The sequence below is a fragment of the Numenius arquata genome, chromosome 16, assembly GCF_964106895.1.
Source record: "Numenius arquata chromosome 16, bNumArq3.hap1.1, whole genome shotgun sequence".
NCBI lineage: Eukaryota > Metazoa > Chordata > Aves > Charadriiformes > Scolopacidae > Numenius > Numenius arquata.
Genome location: NC_133591.1, coordinates 11,862,738 through 11,884,086, shown reverse-complemented (window position 1 = coordinate 11,884,086; position 21,349 = coordinate 11,862,738). Strand labels below are relative to the sequence as shown.

At 50.7% G+C, this 21,349-nt stretch overlaps 2 protein-coding genes across 2 annotated transcripts; both read left to right on the top strand.

The window, feature by feature from the left end:
• Window positions 1-5,077: 5,077 nt before the first annotated feature.
• On the top strand, window positions 5,078-10,613 carry UNC119B (unc-119 lipid binding chaperone B). The gene is made up of 5 exons (XM_074159652.1): window positions 5,078-5,288; window positions 5,878-5,991; window positions 6,508-6,619; window positions 6,845-7,017; window positions 7,894-10,613. The coding sequence occupies exons 1-5, from the start codon at window positions 5,078-5,080 to the stop codon at window positions 8,004-8,006; spliced, it is 723 nt and encodes a 240-aa protein (XP_074015753.1). The 3' UTR covers window positions 8,007-10,613.
• Window positions 10,614-12,364: 1,751 nt separating this feature from the next.
• ACADS (acyl-CoA dehydrogenase short chain) lies at window positions 12,365-20,309 on the top strand. Its single transcript, XM_074159367.1, has 10 exons — window positions 12,365-12,423; window positions 12,773-12,936; window positions 14,641-14,790; window positions 14,992-15,103; window positions 15,511-15,662; window positions 15,941-16,111; window positions 17,390-17,527; window positions 17,797-17,892; window positions 18,238-18,294; window positions 18,962-20,309. Exons 1-10 carry the CDS (start codon window positions 12,375-12,377, stop codon window positions 19,112-19,114), a joined length of 1,242 nt encoding a protein of 413 aa, XP_074015468.1. The 5' UTR covers window positions 12,365-12,374; the 3' UTR covers window positions 19,115-20,309.
• The last annotated feature ends 1,040 nt before the right edge of the window (window positions 20,310-21,349 follow it).

Here is a 21,349-nt window from a genome sequence, read left to right as displayed (position 1 = left end):
AAAAGCAAGCAGTAGGACCTTAATTACCTTCTCTCTAATTGCTCGAGTGGTAACAGCTAGTTTGGGAGAAGTGGGAGGGTCCCTGCCACACCAGAGGACATAGAGAGGGCAGATCCTAAGGACAAACCTTAGGATGGAGAGGCAGTAAGCTTGAAGTTGTCTGCTTTGTCTCCTAGCTGCTGTTAAAATCCTAGTACTTGCAAAACTCTTATAAAATACGAGCTCTGTTTTGTTTGGTGACAATGCCTGCGGAGATTCTCCAGCGTTTTTTTGGGATTGCTGTAACTAGAGCACACAGACATTTAGATCTTTATCAGTTTTGAGAAGCATGAACTGCGCTGATTTGTTAAGCAAAGAACCTGAACTTGAAAGCAGGCTTCTCTGCAAGGAGCCGTTCTCCTCCAGGCCTTTCAGGTTCCATTTTATTTGAGCATCCTTGAAGCAAGGAATCACTCGGCTTCTCGTGGCTCACCCAGTAATCTCTGCACCTTGCCTAACAAGAGAAAAGGGGTGTGCATTTAGGTGTGCAAGAGTTGGAGACAAGTCTTCTAGGATAGTTTATCCTTGCCTCTCCTGACAGCCAGGGCACCCATCTGGTGCCGTCAGCCGCCCTGAGGCAAAGCTGAGCGGGGTGTGACCTGTTGTGTTCCAGTTGTTCAGTTCAAATGAATTTGTCTTATTTGAATAAGAATAGGGAGGAGGAATAGTTCATCCTTCGCAGCTTCCATTTAGTTGTTTTGGCTCTGGTTTTATGCGGTTGTCACTACAGAGCTGGTGGTTGGGGGTGTTCCTGACCCTGTAACGGTGCTATGAGCAGTTTTCCTTGTTGGCCCATGCCTTCCTGACAGGTTTGCCTCGGAAGGAGCCTTCAAACAAAGCATGTGGGAACCTGGGAGGATAGTAGGGGATAACCAGTCAGCAGCTCGCTGGGAATGGCATTCTCAGGCTGGTTCCCCTTGCCATCTCTGTCTGGTGCCTGCAAGCCGGCCAGATGGGCATAATGAGGTCATGCCCACCAGGGAAAGACAAAGTTTGAGTTGGCTGTAGATTTCCAGTGTGAGTGTTTGAGGAAATATGCAAGATGGTGTTTAACTGAGACGGGTTAGAGACAAGCTGGTGTGTGCTTTGTTGTCCCCAGGCAGATGAAGCACGTGTCCCTTGGCAGCAGCGTGGGGAGCTGGGTCAGAAGAGACCTTGTCGGAGCAGTTGTGTAGAGAGGGGCAGATAAGGCAATTCTAATAAAGCTTCCACTTAATAAAGGGGAGACAACACCATTGATCATCTTTTGGGCCTGGATCCAGCCTCAGGATAGTGTTTCCAAAGCCTGTTTTAATTACACCCACCCCCCCCCATCAGTTCCTCCTTTCATACCTTTAAGCCAGGCCGTTTCCCCTTGTGTGTGTGACTGAAACAACAGCTCTGACCCTTTGGAGTTTCCCAGGTGGCAGTGAGCAGAAAGCCAAATGAATTCCCTTCTCTTTTTGGTGCCTTTGTCTCAGGCTTTGAATAAAAGTCTATTTGAAGAAGCTTCTCTTTTTTTTTTCCTTTTTTTTTTTTTTTTTTTAAGGAGCTTCTGAGTTTTTTCTTTTATCCCAAGGGACAGGCATTCCCTGCCCTTGTGATCAGCTGGGGACTGTCCCACTCTCCCTGGATGCCAGCTCTGGAGGTACAGCTGAAGCAGAGAACTGTGAACGAGTATCTTTGGTTCCAGCCCTTGAGGTCAATGGGGAAAAAGCCTAGCAAGAGATAGAAGAACTGGAAGAGCTCCTTCAGGTCTGGTCTCCCCCAGAAATCTCCTGAAGGCAGGATGGAGAACTTCCAGACAGTCTGGAGCCTGCGTGTCTGCGCAGTTCAGAGCCGAGTGAGTCATGGCTGGGTCCTGGTAGTTGTATGTGTGCAGAGTATGGCTTAGGGGTCCTGCCCCCCGAACTCGCTCGCCAAGGGCTTGCCCTGCACCATTTGGGTCTGAACAGGATGCAGAGACACGTGCTTGGTCTCTCAGTCTTTCTTTCAGTTGAAATGGGATTGCAACAGCCAGGGAAATGTCTTGATATGGGAAGCCTGGGCTGAACATGCCTGTCTTTGATGGAAAACAGCAGGAGGAGGGAGAGGACCAGCAGAGCAGCTTCAGCCCTTGATGTGAGACAGATTCTGAGCAGCTGCGAAGTACCAAGTGTTTCAGGCTCTGTTTGGTGCTCAAATGTGGCAGAGATCCGTCTGCTTCTTGCACTTATGTGGCGGGGAGGGAAATATCCTTCCTGAGAATCCAAGAGAAATGGGAGCTGGGCCAGCACTGAGCTAATTTACCTACTGGCGCTTCTGCATCTCCACTACAAATGCCAAAGTCTAATACAATTCAAGGATGTGCTTTTTTTTTTTTAAGATCAGCCTGGTTCCACCAGTCTGTCTTCACTGCCTAGTCCCAAGTAGGCTCAGATGAGTGTTCTCAACGGCACAAACACACCACCAGGCTGGAGCTGTGAAGGCTCAGAAATGCGATGACAGGAATCGGCCGCCTGTGCTGCACCCCTGCTTCACATGCTGCCCGGCGGGGCTGGGGCGTTTCGCCTTGGATCCCAAGGGATTTATCCCAGGAATACAGTAGCAACCGTGTTGAAATGGTGCTGGGCTGGACGGGAGAGGTGAAAGCAGGTCTATGTCTTCCAGGACTCTGGCTTGCTCAGAGTTTATTGCTGTATATTAAATACTATTTTTGGAGATTTTTGGGAAAGATGTGGGAGGGGGAGGGATGTGGCAGCGCTATCCCCAGGCTGATCAGTGGGATGCTACTGCAGGTTATTGATAGGTTTTGATTTTTTTTGTTTCCCAAATAGTGCTTTATTTAAAAAAAAAAAAAAAAAAAAAGGAAAAAAAATAATCAATAAAACAGAAGTGCTTTCCTCCCTCCTAGGAACAGTGCTGGCTGATTAGGAAATGTGAATAATCTTTTGCAAACATCAAAGGTCTCTGCGGAAGAGTTTGTGTGATGGAGATTTCAAGGCAAGGGGGCAAAGTGTGGCTCCAACCAGTTTAACTGGGTAACTGGGGAGAGTGTGAATCTCGGAAACACGGGATCTCTGCCCTGGAGTTGTTCCCAGTCATGCGTAGTGGGGATGCTCTTGCTTGTGCTGCCACGGCTGTTCTGTCACACTAAGCGTTCCTGAGCTCGGGCGCTGGAGTGAAGCAGTGTCTGGAAACGTGCTGGCAGGTGACCTGGGCTTGCATTTTTCGTGGTTTCTATGGGGCCACCGTGTGTTGAGGGCTTGCCGGGTTGGTGAAGCAGCCCTGGAGAGCGTGAGAGCAGAGGCAGGCTTTGCCAGTATCCAGGGCTGGGAGATGCTGGGCAGGGGACGGCGATGTTTGGGTCCCATCGTTGTAGCATCTCTGTTGGCGTTGGCAGATGGTCCCACCGCCCCATAGCACCCGGCTGGGACGCGTGGAAGTGACCCGGGCTGTCGGCATTAAGGACTCTTCACAAAAATTACTTGAAGCTGCAGGTCTAGGTTGTCTGTGAAGGCTAAAGCAGCGTGGGGAGAGATCTCCAGCTGCTCTTGTCACCAGTACAAAAGGTTTTTAAGGAGGATTTTTTAATTTTTTTTATTTTACTGTCCATTGCTTTGTGTTATAACAACTTGCAGTGACATTATTTTGTTGTTTTGGTTTTTTTTAGTTTGTTTTGCAGCAAGCTTGGGCCCTGGGTGAAAAGCACAGATGTCTATTTCTGATTGCATTGGCTTTGCAGGGACTGGTTTGGGGGAGAAGACGGGTGTGGGGGTGGGTTATTTTATTTTTGGTACCTGGTAGCGGTTTTATTTTTTAATTTCCCCAGGATGTTTGGTTGAGGGAATGTTCTGAAATCAACTGTCTGGCGCTTTTAACCAGCAGTGCGTTAAAGGAAAATAAACAAAATTATATTGTCACTTGGATGAGGTGGTCCCTCTTTTCTAAGGCGGGGGGGGGGACGACACAGGGCAGCCGCCCCAATGGTTATTTTTGGCCATTTAAGCGCAAATTGAACGGTACAACATCCTCTTTTAAAGTGCTGATGGGGACCTTGTGGCTTCCTGCCGGGGCCGGGGACACCAGAGATGTAATCTACCTTCTTGGGGTTTTGCAAGATGCCCCGGTTTGGGCTCGAAAATGCGTCAGAGGCGGTGAGACGGGGCTGGGGCCGGCGGGAGGGAAAGCAGCACCTTCCCCCCTTGGGTGCCTGCTCTGGGGGGACGGGGGACCCCAGCCCGGGCAGGGCGGCCGCTCCTGGGGACAGAGGGGTCTTTGGTGTGTCCTTCCTGGGGCCGAGGGGGAGGATGGGGGAGCGCTGGCGTGTTTGAGAGGGCGGTGGTGTTGGCAGTGGCAGCAGCGAACGTCACTAACCACAGCTCTGCATCTCTCTTCCAGTCATCCTGAGCGTTGGCTGGAGTCCGAAAAGAGGACGCAGATGTTTCTTCTTCTTGCCCCCGCTCCCCGAAGGGCTGGAGGTGACTCTTAGCACCTAAGTGCCCGTGGCAGGCTGGGGGGGCAGCCCCTTTTTTGGGGAAGAAACGTGTCCTTTCCTCGGTTGTGGTGCTCCTGTGGGTCCCTCCTGGTGGGATGTCCCCGGGACGTCCCCAGTCCCTCCCTGGCTCCGGAGACTTGTCCGATGCCTGCCACCCTCCCCCCCGTGGGTGCTCCCAGGGTGCCGGGGTGGGGTGACAGTGGCAGGGCTGACCCGCACCAGCACTCCCTGGGTGACCCTCCTCAGGCACAGGGCCTGTCACTGTCCCTGCCCGGGCCAGGCTCCCAGCTCCTTGGGGACAGCAGCGGGGGGGTGTCTTTGTTAGTTTTCTTTCCCCCAGGTAACTCCCGGTTTTCTCCCCCCTCCCCGCTCCCGTCCGCCCGCTGGGTGTAGCCCCGGGTCGTGACGCGACGCTGGGGTCCCCCCTCCGGCCCACGCACCCGGTGGGCCCTGCTTAGCTTCGGGGGCCTCCCCCGGGCGTTGCTAGGCAGCGCCCGCGCCCTCTGACCCGCCGCGGCCCCGCCCCTGGCTCCCATAGCTACCGAGGGAGGCGGCGGCCATCTTGGCGGCGGCGGCGGGGCGATGAGCGGCTCGAAGGCGAGGGCGGCGGCGGCGGCAGCGGCGGGGCCGGAGAAGAAGCCGCCGCCGGGAACCGGGGGGGCCCTCAGCCGCCTGAGGGGGAGGCGCGGCTCGGCCGACGCGGCTCCGCGGCCGCCGTGGACCGAATCCGAGCTGCTGGCGCTGGAGACCGTCCGGCCCGAGCACGTCCTGGGGCTGTGCCGGGTGACGGAGAGTGAGTGCGGGCCGGGGAGCGCGGCCGCCGGGCCCGGCGAGGGGGAGGTCTCGGGTCGGCAGCGCTCGGACGGGGTCCGGCGGTCCCGGGCGGACACCACAAGCCCCGCGGTGCTTCGTTGACCCCCCCCCGTCGGCGGCCGGGGTCCCGGGGCCGGGGCGGAGGAGAGGGCGGCGGGAGCGGCGGAGCCTGGGCCGGCGAGGTCGGCGCTGCCCGCCGGTGCGCGGGCCTTGGATGCGGCTGAGGAGCGTGTGCGTGCCCTCAGCTTTGTTACAGCTTCCAGAAAGTTTGGGGTGTCTCGGGGTGTGTTTTCCTGTAGGTTTTTCGCTTTGGTTTGGTTTTCGTTTTGCCTCTGGGCTGCTGATCTCTGCTTTTCTGTCCTAATCCCTTCCCTTTCTCCCTCTGCTACCTGGCACCTGGCGTGCCTTTGTTTCTTCTACCTTCGGTTTTGTCCCGCTCTTACGAAGCTTCTGCTAAAGAACTTGCAGTACGTATCGTACCGAGCTGGGACTAGCAAAAGAAGGGAATTCCTTTGGTAATTGCTCGGACATCTTCTGAAATACTACTATATATTTTCTTTCTCTTCTAGATTATTTATGCAAACCTGAGGACAATATTTACAACATTGACTTCACCAGGTTTAAGATCCGGGACCTTGAAACTGGAACAGTGCTGTTTGAAATTGCAAAGCCCTCTGCTTCAGGTATGTTATGGTAACGTTGCCGGAGGGCTAAAGAGACTCGGGGAGCTGAAAAGTTGCAATGCAGGACCCATGCAAACCAAGCAGAAAGGCCCTTTGATATGTCCTGGTGACTGAATTCCTCTCCTTTAAGCGTAGGACTGAGTTTAGCTCTGCTGAGAAACTTATTGTAATAAAACCATGAAGTGATTATTGTGAGATGGGGAAGTACTATCAGCTGCAGATCTTCCCTTGCTGGCTGGTTATCGTACAGAGTTTCTTTCACGTGCTTTGGCAATTGCGAGGGGGGATATCCTGTGAGGTTGAGGGTGGTTTCAGCTCCGGAGCCACTAAGGCTGCGCCGACTGTCATAGCTGGCCTTTTCTTTATTACTTAGTTCCAGTATGAGTCTCAGACCAGTTATTAAACACCTTTATGTTTAGTGCCTAAATAGCAGGCTGGTCCTGATACACCCGCTAGCCAGTATGACCTTACATGTACACTATTAGCGAAATAACTCTGAGCTGGTGCATTTTCTAGAGCAAGATGAGGAGGATGAAGATGACAACAGTGAACTGGACGCTAGTGCAGGCCGCTTTGTTCGTTACCAGTTCACCCCAGCATTTCTCCGTCTTCGGACTGTTGGTGCAACGTAAGTATGGTTTCATAGAAAGAAGGGAGAATCAGATGTTTGCAAGGTGTCACTTTGACTGAGTCGAAGACTAGAGAGAATGCATCTTACACTACAAATATCAGAGTCTCTCTCTCTGGAATGATCTGTTGGATCCTTGTGTAGCCTTGGGTCTAAGGCTCTGTTCTTCCCAATAGGAAGAGAGGTATGTCATCTTAGCTGTTTTTTCCTGCTTTTTGCATACAGAGTGGAATTCACAGTGGGAGAAAAGCCAGTGTCAAACTTCCGAATGATTGAGAGACATTACTTCCGGGATCGCTTGCTGAAGAACTTTGACTTTGATTTTGGCTTCTGTATCCCCAGCAGCAGGAACACATGTGAACACATTTATGAATTCCCTCAGCTCTCAGAAGATCTTAGTAAGTGTCTCCTTCCCCGTAATGAGTTGTGTTTTGTTTGTGTGTGTGCACATGCTCATTTTCTCCCTCTCTCTACTTGTGAAAGAAGTTGTGACTGGGATGGGGGGACAGGAATAGATAGATACAGGTTCCTGGTTTAAGCTGTATGTAATCTTTACTGAAGTACAGATTTGTGCTGCAAATTCTCCTTTGAAAATTAAAGCCTAGGACAACTTGTGTTGTTGAGTCACAGGCTGCATGAACTGATCAGAGTCACAAGGCTGACATGGCTGATGCCTAACAGTGTAGCCCAGAAGATAACAAAACCCTGAAAAAGGGTTCTCTTGGTAGCCACGTGTCTGTTTTCAGCGCTTGCTTGTTAGGGCTTGAGCCTCCTGCTTTGGAACAGAACTGGTTCTTCTCTGAGAGGTGTGTTTTTGAGCCTACTAAGATCTCTGCAAATATACATTGCGTAGGGTATGTTTGACCTCAGGGGGTGGATAGAGGAGGAGCACGTGGGCCCTTCTGTGGCTGCCTGAGTGCAGGAGGAGGCGCAGGGTTTATACCCCGCCTGTGTACGTGTGGGGAGTGTCACCGCTTTTTCGTTTGTTACCTCTCTGCTTACAGACTGATTGCTGCTCTCACGGTTCCTGTCTCGTGTGAGATTACTCGATCCCCCTTTGTTTGCTTTTGACAGCACTTGTCCTAAGAATAGGAAGGGGCAGGCCGGAGCTTTTGAAACATGCTCAGCAGAGCAGTTTGCTTCTCTTACTTGGGTAGGGCAGAGCATCAGCCTGGTAAATCCAGCAGAGCGGCAGAGTCCTTTTTACCCTGACTTTGTGCTGTCCGGTGGAGTGTGGCAGGCTTTTGAATGTAATTGAGCTTTCTCTTTCACAGTTCGTCTAATGGTTGAAAACCCATACGAGACCCGCTCAGACAGCTTTTACTTTGTGGACAACAAGTTGATTATGCACAACAAGGCCGACTATGCTTACAATGGAGGACAGTAATCATTCTGTGTCCGCTGGATGCTGTGATGCCGTTAACCGTTCCGGATGTCCAGGAATGGACTGGAGTTGCTGTCTCGTGCAACAAGGCTTCTTGCCAAACCTTTTCTCCTTGCATGAGGCTGAAAACATGAAGCAAAGACAACAGCTCATGAAAGTGAAGGAAATCTCCCTGCAACACTTCTCTGTCCGACACTCAACGTATCCTGCCTCTCATCCTCTATTTCTGGTTACCTTCTGGTACCTTGGTTAGGTCATGGGTCAGAGGCACTGTTAGAAAATTCTTGCTGTTACAATCTTTATAGTTAGTTTGCACTTCCAGTGCTTCTGATGTTTCACCTTTTGGGTGACTACCCTCTTTCAAGAGGTCAGATAGTTTGGGTAAGCTATTTCTTAGCAGGACCATTTTCCCCCTTCCAAGTAGCCAGTGATCCCTGAAGAGCAGATCTCTTCTTTGGTTGGATAGATCATCTCTTTAGTGCACAACGGTTTAGTTTGTAGCATGGCTGAGATTGCTTTTCAGGATGCATCCCAGTGTTCTACAGTGAGAAAGATAAGAGACTAATTCAGCTTCTAAGCAGTGTAGGAATCTTCCTTCTGCCTGAGCTGCCCCTGAGAACAGTTTAATCTTTCTCTAGGAGATTTCACTAGGGATACGGGGTAGGGGGAGAGAAGGGGCTTTATCCAGGTTGGTCATCGAGTCAGTCTGATGGCATTTGTATTTGAGCTCTTGCGAGCAAAGCATTGACTTTTGGAACTTGGGGGTCAGCCTTAGAGCTGAAATTAATCTCACTGTATTTACCAGTTCTTTTGCTTCCCTTTGTGTAGGAATTTTGGCTCTTGCTACAGAATGTGTTGCTTTTTAGATTGACAGCACCTTGTCAGTCTAGCTGGGGAGGTGTCAATCTAGTGGGGCTTAGAGGGAAAAGGGAGAATGTGGCAAATCACTTGAAAAATGTGTAGGAAGCAGAGCTTCCTAGGCTTCAATCTCTATACTTTTAAACCTGAATCATCTGTCAGAGGTGCTAGAGGGAGAAACAGTAGTGTTATCAGCTCATTTGCTTTGTTTCGGTTGAGGTTACTGAGTAGGTAAAAGCTTCCTGGGTCAGATCACTCAGTGTTACGGAGTGGGATTCTCACAGAGAGAGAATTTACACGATTCTTTTTCTGATGGAGTTCCCATCGCTGCTTTGCCTTCTTATCTGCTTATTTATGGTTTAGGAAGTTCTGCTGCGTTAGTTACCGCCAGAGCAGAGGGTGTATTTCACAGCCGCGTTTGGGATCTGGCAATAGCACAGATCTTCAGCATCGTGCAGTGGGAAGAGGAGACCCATGTCTTCCCAGGAGCTCTGCTGGAGCCTAACTCCTGATCGTGCAAAATCTCAGCTAACAAAACCCTTTTCTGCTTATTTTGCTGGCTCTCAAGACTGGCATTTTTCCTGTCCCCAGGTGGGCTGGTCAGTCATGTCTCTTTTATGTGGGAGTTAGGTTCCATCTAGACTAGAGACGGTTGCTAGTATTAGTTCCGCTTGTTCCTTGAGACAGTTGAAACCTAACTCCTCGGTGGATACAGTTGGTTACCTGCTGCGTTAAGTAAGATTCAGCGTGGTTTATGTTTTAGCAGGATTAAGTGCAGTGGGCATCACAGCCTGGAGCCTGTTAATGCGTAGACAGCAGTAGGAAACCACTGCCTTCACCTCGCAGATTAATGATGTTAACTTTGGCATAGAAGATCAGCTGGCATCAGGGTAAGCAGTGAGAGTATGTGGGGTGGCAGCCATGAAAGAATCTCCAGCTCTTGGGAAAATATTTAATTATGATTAACCACAACAAATGACCTGTTCTGGGTGGAGCATTAATCATGAGCAACCACAACAAATGTCTTGGCAATGCAGAGGGGCAAGGTCTGCGTGGTTCAAAGATGAAGAGCAGTCCTGCTACCATCGGTCCCCTCCGTCATCTCCAAAGGCACGTGGGCAATCTCATTTAGTTATTTCAGAATTAAAGCTGCTTGTAAGGTGGAGCTTGAGATGCCTCCTGCAGCGATTGCCTTCAGAAGGCCTCGTGCCGGTGAGGTGGGAAAGATTTGTTTTGATGACAGAACAGGTAGTTACTTGTGACAAGGCAGGACTGCCTGGAAGTGAGTTTTTCATCCTGAAGTGTTGAGAGATGCTCAGGTAGTGTCTGGAGAGCCTGTTAATTATTCCCTGGGAAATTTTAGTGTATTGAGCTGAATTTGTATGTAGTATAAATCCAGGTGCCTTTAAATGTTACTTCTATCTCATTTTCTATATGAAGCAACCTCTTGCTTTTCTTATGGGTGTGATGATTCCCATCTGTTTTCTGTGTCACTGCGTAAAGGTTCTTAAAAAGAAGATGGACTGTTGCCAGAGTGAGCAGCAGAAATTACTGTACGGGCAAATACCAACTTGGTGTGAGCTGTTCCCGGTAGTCGGCGTGGAGCTCCACGCGGTCGGTTGGGGTGTCTGCCGGGCCGTGGGTGCCATCTAGCCGCTGCTCAGCAGAAGGCGAATGTACATGCGAATGTAAATGCTTACAGGGAAGTGGATTCCTGTCCTTCCTCGTTACCTCTGCCAGCAGTGATGAGATAAAAAAAAAAAAAAAACCATCGAAGCAGTTGCTTTCCCGTTGGCGAATGTATCGGCTATTCAGCAATAAAAAAAGGGAAACTGGAGGGAAATCGGAAGACTCGCAGGCAGGCACCAGCACCCTTCAGTTTCTACCTGAATTTGTTTGCCTTGCCAAATTTGAAGGTCTTTGCCCAAAAAGGCATGCTGCAGATAAAAAGTCCCTACAAGAGGGCAACCCAGCACTGAAAAAGCTGATTGTAATCCAGAAAGTCAGGGATTTCTAAACTCCTGTCCCCACTTTGGCCGCTTCCCTGACATTCCTTTTCTCTTAGATCCTGTCTATACGGTGTCTTCTCTTTGTGGCAGGCAGGATGTCTTTGGTAAACATGGTTTAACGGAGCATCTTCCTTCTGGGTTGTGTGCTCTGATGCTTTAATGATGGGTCAAAGCTACTCATGCCAGTGAGCTGGGAAGATATTCCAGTGGGATCTCATCCTTGTTGGGTGGATGGTCTGTCCTGGCCAGGTGCTGAACGCAAGGGAGATGCTTTCAGTGCGGGTTAAAGTTTGAGCAAGGGAAAAGGTATCTGTGCAGACAGCTTCTCACGGGTCCTGCTCAGTTGGAAAGAGAGTTGGGATCATACTGTGTTCTGCTCTAACAAAAAAAGGGACCAAACCCAGAAACTCATGTTAAATCTTTCCAGTATTTGTCCTCTTAGGACCAGGACCTCTTTTTCACATTTTTGAGGTGATTGCTTTGGATCCATGGAAGCAAGCTTCCCGGACAGCTATTTTCACGACTGACTGAGGAATACCTATTGCACCTTGTGAAGGGAGGTCATCTCTTGTTGTATGGACTGGGCACTGCTCTCCCTGTCCTCTGGTTTTGGTAGGAAGTGTCTTCTTTTGTGTGTTTTCCTTAGGATTGTCAACGTCTCTTGCTGTAGAGAAGCAGCAGCAGCCTCCTCTCTGGAGCTTGAGGATGTTTATTCTGCTTCTCCCAGGGTCCGGGAAGAACAAAACAAGTGTTTAGAAGGCAGAAATGAATGAGGAAGGCGTCGACGGTGAAGCAGTAAGGTCCAAATGTTGTAACTCTGCTTCTCAGCTCTGAGTTCCGCGACATCCTCTTCAGCCATTTCCCAGTGTTTGCCTTCTGCCTTGCTGGCCTGTCACATCGAGCTAAGGAGCCTTCTGCTGCCCCGGCTGTAACCCTGGGACTCGGACACCGCCGTCTCCCTGCCTTCGAGGAGGAGAGGGCTCAGGGAGGGCGTCCCGGCGGAGCCATCGCCTCCTCCTCTGCTGCAAACCGAAAATCGAACACCAGCAAACGCCGTCTCCCTCTGCCCGGATCTCGGTGCTGTTACAGGACACGTATTTGTATCTCTCACGGTGTGGCCTTGGGTGCTGCTGGTGGGACCGTCTCCTTCCTCCCTGCTCTCCCCTCCGGACGCTCCTCCCGCAGCACCCTGCCGAGGGGGGGCCCCGGCAGCCCTGCTGGTCCCGCACCTTCGCTCCCGGCTCCCTCTGTGGGTCCCAGCACGCTCCCGGCGCCCCCCCTCCTCCTCCTCCCCCCCCGCGGCGCCCGGGTGATGGTGTATTTGTATAAACGTGATTTTGTCACCAGCAATAGTAATAAAGAATCTCCCCTTTTCGCACAGGCGCTGCCCGCTCTGGGGGCGGGGCCGGAGCGCGGGGCGGGGGCGGGAGGGGCTGCGCCGCGAGGGGGCTCTCTCCTGGCGGCTCGCGCCTGCGCAGTCTCGCGCTCCCCTCAGGCGGCGGCTATGGCGGCGGCGGCGGCGTTCCTGTCCCGCGGCGGCGGGGCGCCCAGAGGTGAGGGCGGCGACCTCGGGCGGGCTCCGCTGCGGCTCCTCGGGGGGCCGCGGGGCAGGCGAGGGGGGGGGAGTTGGAAAGGGACGGCGGCCTGCGCGGGGGGCGGGCGGCCGCCTCGGTGTCCTTCAGGGCCTGAGGCGGGGCCCCTCAGCCGCGGCGGGTCCGCGCCGCGCCCGCCCTTCAGCTGAGTCCCCGGCCCGCTGTGACCCGGCTCCGGGGGGAAAGTGTCGCTGCGAGGAGGGCCCCAGCCGCGTTGCACGAGTCCCCCCCCCTGCGCCCCGGTCCTCTTGGGCCGGTTAAACCCTCTCCTCGGGGTGTGAAGGCGCTCGATTCCTTCCCTGCCTTTCAGCACTGGCCTTAGGGTGCCTCCGCCGGCTGCACACGGTCTATCAGTCAGCGGAGCTGCCGGAAACCCACCAGATGCTGCGTCAGACCTGCCGAGACTTCGCAGAGAAGGAGCTGATGCCTCTGGCAGCTCAGCTGGATAAGGAGCACCGGTTCCCGGCCGAGCAGGTGCGCGCAGCTCCCGCCGGGAGGTGGGCGGGGGGGCCTGATCGTTTGGAGCTCGACTTCCCTCAGCTGCTGTGGCAGGACCACCTGGACCTGAAGCAAAATGTACATTAAGCTTTGGTTTAGTAGCAAATTTAAGTTTAGGCCAGCTTGTGGGAGAGTTCTTTGAGTTTGGAAGTTGTAATGCCCACAGGACACTTTGAACTCTTTACCCTTACTTGTGTTTCTTTTTATCTGGGTTTAGTACCAGTGCATTTTCAGCTCTCTCACTGACTTTCCTGTGGGCTGTAATACAACAGACTTATACAATCAGTTAAATACTTTTATAGACTGCTCGTAACCATAAAAATGGTTTATAGTGAAGAAGCGTAGATGACCTGAGTGCATTTCAGGTGGTGAAAAGAAATGATCGGGAGACAGGAGATGCGTGTTGGTCATCCTCTAGGGCTATGAAGAAACTGAGATTCTGGTCAAACCTGTGACTTGTCTTGTGGAAAGCAATACAGACACAGCAGTAGTAGTACATTCTGTGCTGTGTTGAGCAGACTAACTCACCTGTTGTTGTATTGCAATGAAATACTAAGCTCCAGAAGAACATACTATTACCTTAGCCAAAAGGCTTCAAGCAAGCACAGTCAGAAGCATGTGAGTCATACACCCCTCTTTCTATTAAGGAGTAAGGAAGGTAGCCAGGAAAGTCATACTCTAAGGAAGGAAATACTTTCCTCTTTACTTCACTTTTCTTATCTGAGAATTTTACATTTGATTTTGAGTCTTTTCACTTAAATGTGTAGGGGAAAATTAAAAATGTAAACACTGTTTCTTAAGAGAAAGCGACATACATAGAACTAGTTGCTGTATTTTGTTCATCCTCTGGATTTGATGTGGAGGACTAGTGTTTTGGGTGCCCATACAGGAGGGAAAATATTTGTTTAAGAATTCCTCTTGGTTCCTCTTAAAGCAAGCAGAGGCTGGTAATACGCCTATTTCTGCAACATGAAAAGCTTGACATCTTAAGTATAAAAGCAGAGGACAGCTTGTTTTTTCTTGTGTGTGTTAACAAGAAGAGTAGAGTGAGACAGTCTGAAGAGCTTATGGTTAAGAAGCTGGGGGTCCAGCTGAGTAATTTGGGGTGCAATAATTTGGAATGTAATCAAAAATTAAATTCTCTGGGAAGCGAGGCCTGGCTTTATGGGAATGAAAAAATCACCTTCTTGCAGACTGTTCCATGGGTCATTCATTCTGTAAAATTCTTTCCTTGTGCAGTCCTAGGCTGAAGCTCAGCAGACTCAAAGGTAAAGTTCTAATGATTTTTATCAGCTAGATTGCCATTGAGAGCTTCCGACTGACAGGAGACATGTGAGGGGAAAAGCTTTGGTGGGAGGCTGAGGAAACATGGGTGGGGTTGTATCTCCCTATTTCATCTTCAAAAGGCTCCCTCCTTCCCAGTACTAAAGAGAGCTCTTTAAATAAGCAAGAGCCTTGTCTTAGGCAGCAGTGACTGTGTACAGCTGTTGTTGAAGTCATTGGAACCTAGGGACACTTAACCAGTTTGTACAGTCAGATTCCCATTTCACCAGGAGTTGTGCGCATCTTTTCCTCTGTGTGTTGCCCTGCTGTGACCTGTCTTTTTCTCCGTGTGTCTGTGTGTATTTGCTGGGACACAGGTGGTGCAGAGGATCTCACTTCTTTGTTCCCTACGTGCAGGTGAAGAAGATGGGTGGCTTAGGGCTGCTAGCTATGGACGTGCCAGAGGAGTACAAAGGAGCAGGCCTTGACTACCTGGCCTATTCCATTGCCGTGGAGGAGATCAGCAGGGGCTGCGCCTCCACGGGCGTCATTGTCAGCGTCAATAATGTAAGTGTCTCTGGTTGTGTGTGAGGGACAGGCATGGAACCCAGGCTGGCATCAGGGGGGTTAGTGGAGAGGGGTGTACTAGAGAAACGGGATCTCTTCCTGTGGTGGGTTCTGGTGTGTTGGAGAGCACTTGGATGTTAGGGAGTTACTGGATTGCTTGTAACCTTCAAGAGGCACTAACTCAACTCTCAATTCTTAAAGTCTCTGTATTTAGGGCCAATACTCAAGTTTGGCTCCGAAGAACAGAAGCACAAGTGGATTGCTCCCTTCACCAGCGGGGATAAAATTGGATGTTTTGCCCTTAGTGAACCAGGTGATGTGACTATTACTGTTCCTGTTGCAAAGAACATAGGGCGGCTTCTTTCCTTAACTCAGGTTTAGGATGGACTTTAGGTCTGTGAAATTGTAACAGTTTGAGCAGGATGGTTTATAGCAATTCTGTGTAAATGAAGTCTCAGTGCCCAAGGTATTAACTGCCATCCCCGTGGTCCACGCTGAAAGTTTTCATCCCCTCTGTGTGAGCAGAGCACTGGAGGTGGACACATCTTAGACATGTGGGCCTTTCACCTTCCTGTTGGGTCCTCTGGGAGGGACAGTGCTGACACTGCCACAGTTACAAGAGATGCCATGAGCCAGTGGTGGGGGTGTGGTGGAGGGGGGTGGGTTTGTGCCCCAGGCTGTCACTGCTTGGCTGAGTTTGTTTGCTGGTGCCTTGCTCAGGAAACGGCAGTGACGCAGGTGCAGCATCCACGATGGCACGTCTGGATGGTGACGAGTGGGTTCTGAATGGCACCAAGGCCTGGATCACCAATGCCTGGGACGCCTCGGCCACCGTGGTGTTTGCTACTACGGATAAATCCATGAAGCACAAGGTGCGTTCAGTGGGTCAGTCAGGAGGAAGGGGCGGAAGTAAAGGAGTTGAGCAGGAGAAGCACTTGGAAAAGGCTCTGGGGGGTGTCTCTGTTTAGAGCTGTGCAGGCATTAAGCAGAGGGGGGCTGATATGCGTTGTCTTTGTTCTGTCTCGGCTCTCTCCTCCTTTCCCCTCGTTACCTAGACATGGCTTCTATGAAAAATGTTTGGAGGAAGCCTGCTGACAGCCAGGTAAGTGGGAAGTTGGCACCATTCCTAAGAGTTTGGGTCTTGTTGCAGGGCATTAGCGCATTCCTGGTTCCCATGCCAACTGCTGGGCTCTCGCTGGGCAAGAAAGAAGACAAGCTGGGAATCCGAGCCTCTTCCACTGCCAACCTGATATTTGAGGACTGCCGGATACCCAAGGCCAACCTACTGGGGCAGCTGGGAATGGGCTTCAAAATCGCCATGGTAAGGGATGGATCAGAATGCAGCTGTGGTTGTGTAAAGCCATAGTTCCCAAGCTTACCATTTTCAAAATCAGTTTCAGACTTAAAGAACCGCTAGCATAAGTTGTTCTGTGTGACATTAAGCAGTTGACCCCTCTTGCCAACATAAGAGAAATCACTCCTAGAGCTTGATGAATCATTAATTTGCCACAGATCCTCGACAGCATGTTTTTTTTGTGGACCCAATGTAGCAGTTCTCAGATGCAAGAATGTCGATCCTGCTGAGGTGCTGTGTCAACAGGGGTGGTGTATTTTAATTTTGCTCCTTTCCCAACCCTCTATTCCTCCAGTATGTACCCACAGATAAAGGGAAGACACGGCATTTCCCCCTAAATACTTTGGCGGAGGAAAGCTGTCCTAGAAGCACAGGACAACCTCTGGATAATGTCTAAGGGTGGATGAAGTCTGAGTTACGGCACGTGTGTGACTTCTGAGGAGGATCCAGGCAGCTGCGGAACAGCATGTTCCTTGCAGTGACGCAGTCCCCCTTGGCACTGTTCATTGTTCTCTCTGTAGGGGCAAAACACCATTTGTTGGCCTGATTATTTTTTTTTTAAAAAGTCTGAGCTCCCTGGAGACTAGCCCCTTCCATTATGTCCACAACTAACAGAAAGCATCAGTCACCAGTCACTTTTTTAAGATGCTCAGCCCAGGACTGAGAAGATGGAGCCTTTTCTCACTGTGCTGTAAATGATTCATGTGCACGGGGAGGCAGGGAAGCAGTTAAAAGCCTAATGGGCATGTGTTTGAGGTAAGTCAGGTTATTGACTCAATTCACTACCCATTTTGAAAAAAATGCTTGCCTCAGTGTGTGTACTAATGATGAGGGCAAAGAGGAAAACTGACCAGAGTTCCATTTTTTTTTTTCCAGTTACAGTAAAATCAGCTGTGCAGTGAGCCAGGGTCTAGCTGAAGGGTTCTTTTCAGTCTCTGTCAGAGCAGGTGCTCCTTGTTGTGCCGTTTCCCTCATTTTGCACTCCCTCTTTTTTTTTTCCCCCAGCTAATAAGAAGCAATACCTCCCTTTTCTGCATTCCTTCTTGCACCTCCGGCTTCTCTCTGCAGTGCCCAGTACATTTTACAGCTCTTTGTTCCCGCATAACCGGGAATATTCTGAATCAAAGAGGTCTGGCCAGAGGATACTAAGGCTACAGCAGCTTCCCAGCAAAAACAGAAATGCAAGTGTACGCTTTTTGACCAAGTGCAACTTGACTTATCACATGTATTTTGTGTCTTTGGCAGCAAACGCTGGATGCAGGAAGGATTGGTATTGCCTCGCAGGCTCTTGGAATTGCACAGGCAGCTCTGGACTGTGCTGTGGATTACGCCGAAAAGAGAATGGCCTTTGGGTCGCCCATCACAAAGCTACAGGCGGTGCAGGTACGAGCCGGGCGCACAGGGCAGATCCAAACGGTGCTGGTGAGGGTGGAAAGGTCGTGTGGGCTCTCAGGCATGGTGTCAGGCACACTTTGCACCGCCTGGGATAAACAAGGTAATAACGTCTGTTTTCAAACACCGCTAGAACTGTTGGGATGGAGGCGCTCCTTTTCTAGCAATATTGGCCTCAGCGGTGGGAGATTTCTGCTGTATGCTCTTGCGCGGGCAGAGGCACAACTGTAAGGCCTGTTACAGCGGCAGTGTTGTTGCAGTTCAAGCTGGCCGATATGGCTGTGGCGCTGGAGGGTGCGCGCCTGCTGACCTGGAGAGCCGCTATGCTGAAAGACAACGGGAAGCCCTTCACAAAGGTACTTCCAGCCTTGCGTTTGTCCAGCAGTGACAGCGCTGGGCACAGGCTCAGGGCAAGGAAACCGCGCTACGTACAGCACCACTGTGTTCAGTGCTTGCCCAGCCCGCGCTGTCGGTGTTTAACTCGCCAGTGGATATCAGACTCTGCTGTCTGTCCTCGGGCAGCCTGCTGAGCCGAGTCCTGGCTTTAGCCAAGGGGAGAGGGGTGGCCACTGTCCGCTGGCACCAATGATCAGGCCTGTCTCGCTCCACAGCTGGTCTGTTGAGCGTTCAGGCTCCATGTGCAAGTGAGGGGTTCCCTTTTGTGATGGCTGCACCCTCAGTGATGCTTTCCTTCCCCAAAGGAAGCGGCAATGGCAAAGCTGGCTGCATCAGAAGCTGCAACAGCCATCGCTCATCAGGTAATTACTTTAATTGAGATCTCTGATATACAGCATGCTGAAAGGGAGAGTGTGTTGTCAAACAACAGGTGCTTGGGGAACACGGGGTGGAATTTACTAGATTTTGTAATTCTTTTTTTTTAAAAAACAAACAAAGCCATATGGCTGAAGCTGGTTAGCACAGGCACCTTGCTGGATTTTGGGGTGGGGAGTGTGCAGAGGTTTATGCTGGCCTGTGGCAGCTGTGATCTAAGCTAAAGTCTTCTGGTCCCTGCTGCTGTCTGGGGCAGTGCCAAAGTTTTGAGGGGGATCAGGGATGTGGGAGGGAGCGTGGGTGCACCAGTGAGGACTAGGAGTAAGTTTGCAACGTAGTGAGTAAATGGAACAGGAACTCTGGTGTCTGCATGCATTGTCCCCTGTTCCTTAATAAAAGTGTCTTTGCTGAGCGTGGATCACTAACAACTACCTCTGAAGCGATTCATTCTTTGTCTGGGACATCGGTATTGTTCTTACCTGTCTCAAAGACTGTTTATTCCTCTGCGAATGGGCAGCAGTCATCCCCATGTGCTGCCCCCCCTCCCCCCAGTTATGCTTGCAGTGGGCTTAGCTCCATTTAAGGTGGCTGTGTTCTGTAGAAAAAAGAATTCCTTGACCCTCCTTTCTTTCTAACCCTCTGCTTTTGTTTCAGGCCATCCAAATCTTGGGCGGGATGGGCTATGTGACAGAGATGCCAGCAGAACGCCATTACCGCGATGCTCGTATCACTGAGATCTACGAGGGGACCAGTGAGATCCAAAGACTGGTGATAGCAGGTCAGCTGCTGAAGGCCTACCGGAGCTGAAGCAGCCAACTTAAGCAAGACACTGCCCAAAGTGCCTCGTAACGGTGCACAACAGTGATCGAGCCTTGGCCCTCTTGAACAAGGCTACTGACAGAAGTTTTCGTCACCAATGAGTAACTGACCCTCTTGTTAAAATCTGCTGATTCTTCTTTGGACAAAGCATGGTGCATGGAAGGCTGTATCTAGGTTTGTAAGTGATGGCTGTGCGTGCAGGAGGGAGGAGGCAGCCTGTCCTTGTAGGGGAGCGCAGCGTTGTTTTGGTTCAGTAGTGGCAAAATGAAGTTGCTGTTCCGTAAAGTCAGCAGCTCTCCCTGTGCACTTCCCCACCACTGCCTGTTTTGCAAGGATTTGTCACTACGTGATCCTTCGTAACCAGTGCCAACGTTAGAGGCTCTGAGAGACTTGACCCGGGTGCCCTGCTCCAGCTGTGGGTTGTGCTGCCTCTTCTGATCAGGTTTTGATGACTCTCAGGTGGGGGATGCAGCTGTGTGTGAGCTCCTAATTGGATACAGGCTGTGCTGAGGTAATCCTCCCCACAGTGCACTTTTCCCCACTTCCAGCAGGAGAGGAGCCAGACGGGAGGACCAGCCTGGGGTTGCTGTCCATGTAGATGTCAAAACAAAGGTCAGAAAACCTCCCTCGATCTTGCCCAGTGCCCTGCTCGCTCGGCCACTTACAGATGTAGGTGTAAAAGCAAAGGACAGAAAAGCTGCAATGCCCAAGATGTGGGGTGTTTTTAAAAAAAAAAAAAAACCACCACAAAAACACCACACCAAAAAAACCTTCTGCTCCTAAAGCTGCTGTTACTAAACCAACAGCTACCCAACAGGAGAGAAAGCGCAGGAAGTGACAGTAACAGCCTTTAATCTGTACGTGTTTTGGGCAACAACAAGGAAATGAACAGATGACATAGAAAACCTTGCCAGGAAGCTTTAGCAGTAGCACATATCCTCAATCAGTTATCTTTGGCAAGAAATTAACTTTTAGAAGATTCAACAGCCAAAAGAGAAGCTCTAAACTCAGGAAAAGCTGGAGAGGATTAAGACTACAGCCTGTGTGGCCCCTGTGTCCAAACCATGAGTACACTAGAAGTAAATGGTTATTTTCCTGTGGTGCCATTTATGTAATTTGTGTGGAGAGAAAACCAGGAGGATTCTATTACACAGAAGACAAATAAAACCTGATTTTAAAGGACCACCGGTCCCCACTTTCTTTTTTTTTTTTTTATGCAAATGTGAATTCATTTAGAGTATTTTCTCCCAGTCACAAGACAGAGGACAACAAACCAGCAGGGCCTGCAGGCACCAGTCAGACAACGCTGTGAGGCACAGTGGGAGTTCGCTGGTGTCCCAGCAATATAAATAATGCCTTTGCAGGGCGCTAGAGGGCAACTGCATGTCAGGGCAAAGTCTTCAAGTCTCGAGTTTCTCCTTCCTGCTCTCACAAACTAAGGTTTAACAGGAACAGAGCCAGGCAGTGCATACAACAGGATTATTTCTACTGGAAAGCCATTCTAATGACTCTGAACGTGTTGCAGATTGATGATTGTTGTAGATTATGGAGAGCTTCTAGGAGTGAGAGACACTTTTCTAGCTTGATTTTAGCCCGTATCACCACTTTGATGATTGCCTAAGGCTCATATCTACGATCGTGTAGGAGGAAGTGATACTATTTTACACTCGGAACAGGCGCTGTAGGAGCTGCAAGAAAGCGAGGCCTTTGGGAACGGAGTTACTGTTCCGTGCTGGCCCTCACCGACCTGTGTGCTGAGGTACAGCTGAATCCCCGCTGGCCCAGAGCAGTCACTCACCATGCTTGGTGCACCATGAGCCCGCTCTTCATCGAGCTGCTTCTCTTAGCTCTGCTTTACCGTACTATCAGCATTTTCCCACTGTTCCCCTTCAACATCACACCTCCTTCATTTACCGACTCTGAGTGATTGTAGCTTCTGCAGAGCAGTGAGAAACTGCCCCTGTACACGCACCGTGGCTGACCTAAAGGAGAGAACAGCAATGAACACAGGCGACAGAGACCACACCTGAAGAACCCACACAGTAGATGTATCAAATCCCTTATGGACCTTCTGCTGAGAATACAGGGGACAGCATGGAATAACCGCCTGCTCTTGGGGGAGCCTTGCTGCTGCAGCTGTGACCAGAGCCTGCTTTTAGGAACACCTGGATCATCCACCATGTGCCTTGTTAACAAGCTTCTTGCTGGTGATGACAGGGGTAC